Here is a 5,019-nt window from a genome sequence, read left to right on the forward strand (position 1 = left end):
AATCCTATTATAACAGCCCTGGAAACAATCATAATAACTAAAGCTCATTGGTTTGATAATTTTTTCATTTATAAATAAAGTTTTTTTTTATTTTTTTTATAAATCCTATCAATAGAATTATTTCTTCCAATTTTGCTAGTTCTACTGATTTTTTTTTTCCCTGAATTTGACTTTGCTATTGGTACATACCGAAGAATGTCCATAAAATCATCAAATAAAATCTTTCCAGAACCTACAACATGCAGAAGTGGTCCAACAACAGTAGATGTGTGCCTATGTACATAGAGTAAGCATCGTATACAATATATATATGGTGAAACAATATATATGGGTTACGTTAGACTTGGACCTCTCAGAAATGAAAGGTCAACTTCCACTGAAAAGCAGAAATATATTTTCATTCTTGTCATCTTCATCAAAACAAACATGAACCCTCCAGCTCCAGAGTTATGTATTGGATCTTTTTCTAAAAGAAATTTCACATTCACCTAATATTTTCTTATTTCCTCTGTTTGGAAACTATAATTTTTCAAAAATTAATTTCTTTTTTATAATTTTATATTTAAAATGAAAGAATTCAATTTTTTTAATTTAAAAAAAAATAATTCATTTTAAAAGAAATATAACTCATGCAAGATTATATGAAGATTTTTTTTAAATTCTTTTCTTACAAATGATTTATTTCAAGGTAGTTATGAGATTTGACATACAAATTTACGCATATAGCATGGTTAGTATTCAAACTATCTCTAACTTTTTTTAAAATAAATAAATATTGAAAGATTAACGTGTATTCTTTAATTTTTCTTAAATTACGTTTGATAAGCTATAATGCAATATAATGCAAGTAAAATTTTATATTGCATTATGACCTAACAAACTAGCATTAATACATTGGAGAGTTTCATAAAAAGGGTTTGTTGAGACTTGAAATTTTGATTTCCTATGCTATACGAGTTATGTATTTTATCAAGCAACTAGTTTCTGGATGGCTGTTTGATTTGGAACTTTGGAAGAGTGTGGATGTGTTTGTTGTCTTGAGAGCATGGAGAGTGGATTATTGATTTTTTTTTTTTTCTTCATCTTTATTTACTGATTCTTTGCGATGGAAACTTCAGTTTTCTTTCCAGCTTGCTATTAACTCTTACCCATGAATTGAGTGCTTTGTATATACTTTGTATTATTGTAATTCAAACTCCATTTCCTCTTTTAAAGTTAATGTTGCTCTTGTTCCTATACTTCTCTTATTTATCTCAAATTTCCTTCTCTGGCAAGTGAGTCGATCCCTTAACTATTTCTCAAACTTCGAATATTGATACTTGACTATGATGCTCACAACTCATTTTAATCTATGATTTTTCTTGGCATACTTCCCTCTGCTAGCTAGACCTGCATAATGATCATCATGAGTCATAATTTCATGTGTCTCTTGTAATTAAGGCCTAGACAGGTCGATTATAAATCCAACACAAGATATATGGTAGGACAAAACAAAACAAAGAGAATAGTACTCTTAATTTCCTCTACTACCTACTACTTTCTCTCCTTGGTCATCCTCCACCTTCTTCTATTCCTACTTCATAACATAAGGTAGAGAACTTGACATTAACATCCAATTCATCTAGCTATATCAAAGATATAGTGTATAACTCAAGTTTAATTGTATGAATTTTACTCAAAAGAGAGATAAACTTGTCCAAATTTTCTAAGTGCAACCAATTTGATGCGCACTTCCAGTGATCCAGAAGACATATGACAGAGATTCATTAATGAAATTCTTGGCTTGTCAAGAATGATACATCTTCATAAATAGTCACAGGAGCATTATAGTCACAGGGTTAATTACATCTTCATATGATACATCTTCAAATTCTTGGCTTGCCAAAGGGTTAATTACATTATAGTCACAGGAGCTAGGAGAGAGACAGAAAGGGGTAGGGAGGGAGGTAACTGCCTATGTTACTTCTCTCTTATAGTTTTATTAATATTAATTAGTAAGATTAGCCTGCAAAATTCATCCCATTTTCCCAGAAACAAGAAGCAAACATAGGCATGCATCAATAGGTAGTTAAAACGGTTATTTGTTGATGTAAGGAAATGCATGAGTTCCCATGAAGGACGTCCTCTTAACGAATCGACCTTTCATTCTAGGCCTTTTCTCTGCATTCAATTTTCTCACTTCGTACCTTATCTTCTTCGAAAATAATCTTGTCCTTCGCTTTTCTCTGTACCTTAATACTCTTGCTTCTCTTCCTGCATTGCCTCTGCCTGCGTGTTCCCCAAGGCCCCCATAAGGGCGGTGATGATGATGTCCATTATGGCATATATCCTATAATTAACATAACGAAAATAAAAAGATAATTAATTAATTAATAACAGATTAATTAAACCGAGTTCAAAATTACATGCATTCAAGTATATGTTTACCATGCAGTCAGGCCAGCAATCATCAGGACTGAGCTCTGGTCTGCTTCCTGTAGTCCATGGAGAGCCATGGCTAGCCCAAGCAGTGATGACTGCTTCATAATTTAGCCTCAAAGATACATTCCTACTGATTTCTTTCTTGTTTCCACTATTCATCACTGTTGTGTCAGCCACTGGTACTGCCTTCTCCTCCTCTTCTTCATCTCCAGTTATCGGTGACTCGTAATTATTGAAATTCCAATCAAATATTGCTTCCAGTTGATCTTGTTCATCCTTGACCTTCACTACTTTGTCCTCAAACTTCTCATCATCTTCCTCCTTACAATCTAACAACCCCAAATCCTTGATATCAGGAGAAGCGTCCTCAAATCCTATTCCAAGTAGGTTCTCAACGTCTGCAGCAAACTCAGCAAGATCCATATCTGAAGGTAAAAACCCAGGTAAATTATCCAGGTCACTTGTAGTTCCTTCCTGTCCAGAATCATCAAAAATCATATTTCCCTCTTCGTCCGCCATGGCTATTTCGGTTCCTTTACATGTTATCATATCATCAGTACATAGCTCTGCAGCAAAAGGATCAAACACAGGAACCCTACACGGACACTGATCTTCATCTTCATCAGCAACAGTATGACCTTCTTCTTCACAACCAATCTCAGGAACAAGAGGAAGAGGATTCATCAAGACTTTCTCCTCATCTTTAAGTTGTTGATATACTAATATGGACTTGTTATTGTTATGCCTCGGGGTTCTTGCCTTTCTAGTGAACCCTTGAATCCAAGCCGGAGGAGATACTACAGTGTTCATCGAACCACTGGTCTTAGATGAAGCAGACTCGAGCCTGACCCTATCGTGCCTGCTGGCTAACTGGTTTGCTGAATGGACAGATTCATCGCAGGTCTGGCAAAGAAAAGCATCATCTGCAGCGCAGAACCACCGAGCTCTCTTGCAGGAACAGCCATCGCAGGGTCTAACAGTCTTGCCTGCAAGGGCGTTTGCTGCTTTCCTTTCAATGATCATTGAAGAGATTTTTGGTCTAGATCGAAAGTTGGCCAAAATAAGGACTGAAGAGCTAACCAAAAATCAAGTTACCTTTACAAGGAGTAATGGGGTGTCTCTTGTATTTAATTTGGGGGCCATTTGATGCAATTATTGATTAGAGAGAGCAATGTTGTTTTAGGATTCTGACCCACAATTGTACTTGTACTCGTTCCACTAAGTTGCTCTTACAAGGCCATGAACTTTTGGTGGGTTTCTTCAGGGTTTGATTGGCCCTTTTGGGACCCAAGATTTGCTGTTATCTCAGTGATGATTGGCTAACTTTTGAACATAATCCCAATCTCTGGATTCTGATTGGCTGGGTGTCGAATGAAGGGATTCCTAGTGGAACCCATGGGGATTATTATCAAGGGTCCCTTCTCTCTCTGAGAGTCCATGAAACTTGAGTAAGACCATTTTGTTCCTTTGTCACTATATTTCAATAATTCCTGATACAAATTTAAAGTTCTTGTCTGCGGTCCCCTTGGGTAGCTTTCAACTCTCCCTATTGCGGTTGCCTTCAGCTCTCTCTCTCTCTCTCTCCCTCTCTTTCTCAGCTAGAACAATATTCTCTAGTTGATGCATGGCAGGACATTAACTTCGGTTTTCACTTAGGCACAGTTTGGCTATACAAATGTTTTTCCTGTGTCAAGTTTCAAATGCATCTGAACCTTTGAATTTTAGGTCCCAATGTTGGAAACATTTTGCACCTCTACGTTTTACATTTCCTTCAAAATTAATCTGAACCAGGCGCTTGAACATGACAGGGTCCCAGTAAATGAAATGATTTGCACCTCAAATTAGTTAATGACTAACTTTTTTCGTTATTTTTTTTATTTTTAGGAGATAATTCAACCCACTTTATGCACATCAAAAATTTACAATAAGATAATCAGATTTAAATCTTGATAGTCTTAATAAAGACACTTATTAATGAAATTACAATTAAATTTTATAATAAAAACTTATAACTACTAAGAAAAATTTTAAAATATAATCATTGTAGATCGATTGTATTACGAATATTAATTATGGTGAATTTCATGTGTGTTTCAAGAAATGCTTATCTAAACCCGGTCCATTATGGACCCAATACACAAACATATGAGACTTATATATTTAATAAGTAAGTCTCATCATACATCTTGTATCTTGAGTTTATGGTAGATCGGATTTCAGTAAGAAAAATCAATTAATAATTAATGATCAAAGTATATCCATTGTATATAAAATAATTGCACTGAATAAATTTTTGCACTGTAGATATTATAGAACAAATAGAAACAAGTTAGTGAATTCAAAATATATAGCAATGATTGACAAGGGAAGAATTATATCTAAACTAGGAATAAAGGTGATCGAAATTCAAAAATTATGCAGAGAGGATTTGAAGTTGTATGTGGGACAAATAGTTTGTAGCTAGGAGGGCAAAAATAAAGGTTTTGACAAGGGCTTTGGGAGATTATATATTGGAATTCGCAACAATTTTATAGGACTATGTGATGATATCAAAAGGAGTAATCTAAGCATTAACTTATTTTGTTAACACTAAGGAGG

General features: G+C 34.6%; 1 protein-coding gene across 1 annotated transcript; it reads right to left on the minus strand.

Moving 5' to 3' along the window:
• Positions 1–1,737: 1,737 nt before the first annotated feature.
• On the minus strand, positions 1,738–3,632 carry LOC110636265 (zinc finger protein CONSTANS-LIKE 6). Its single transcript, XM_021785913.2, has 2 exons — positions 2,428–3,632; positions 1,738–2,329 (listed from the first exon to the last, which is right to left on the minus strand). Exons 1-2 carry the CDS (start codon positions 3,442–3,444, stop codon positions 2,078–2,080), a joined length of 1,269 nt encoding a protein of 422 aa, XP_021641605.1. The 5' UTR covers positions 3,445–3,632; the 3' UTR covers positions 1,738–2,077.
• Positions 3,633–5,019: the final 1,387 nt, after the last annotated feature.

This window comes from Hevea brasiliensis, chromosome 9 (genome assembly GCF_030052815.1).
Source record: "Hevea brasiliensis isolate MT/VB/25A 57/8 chromosome 9, ASM3005281v1, whole genome shotgun sequence".
Taxonomy (NCBI): domain Eukaryota; kingdom Viridiplantae; phylum Streptophyta; class Magnoliopsida; order Malpighiales; family Euphorbiaceae; genus Hevea; species Hevea brasiliensis.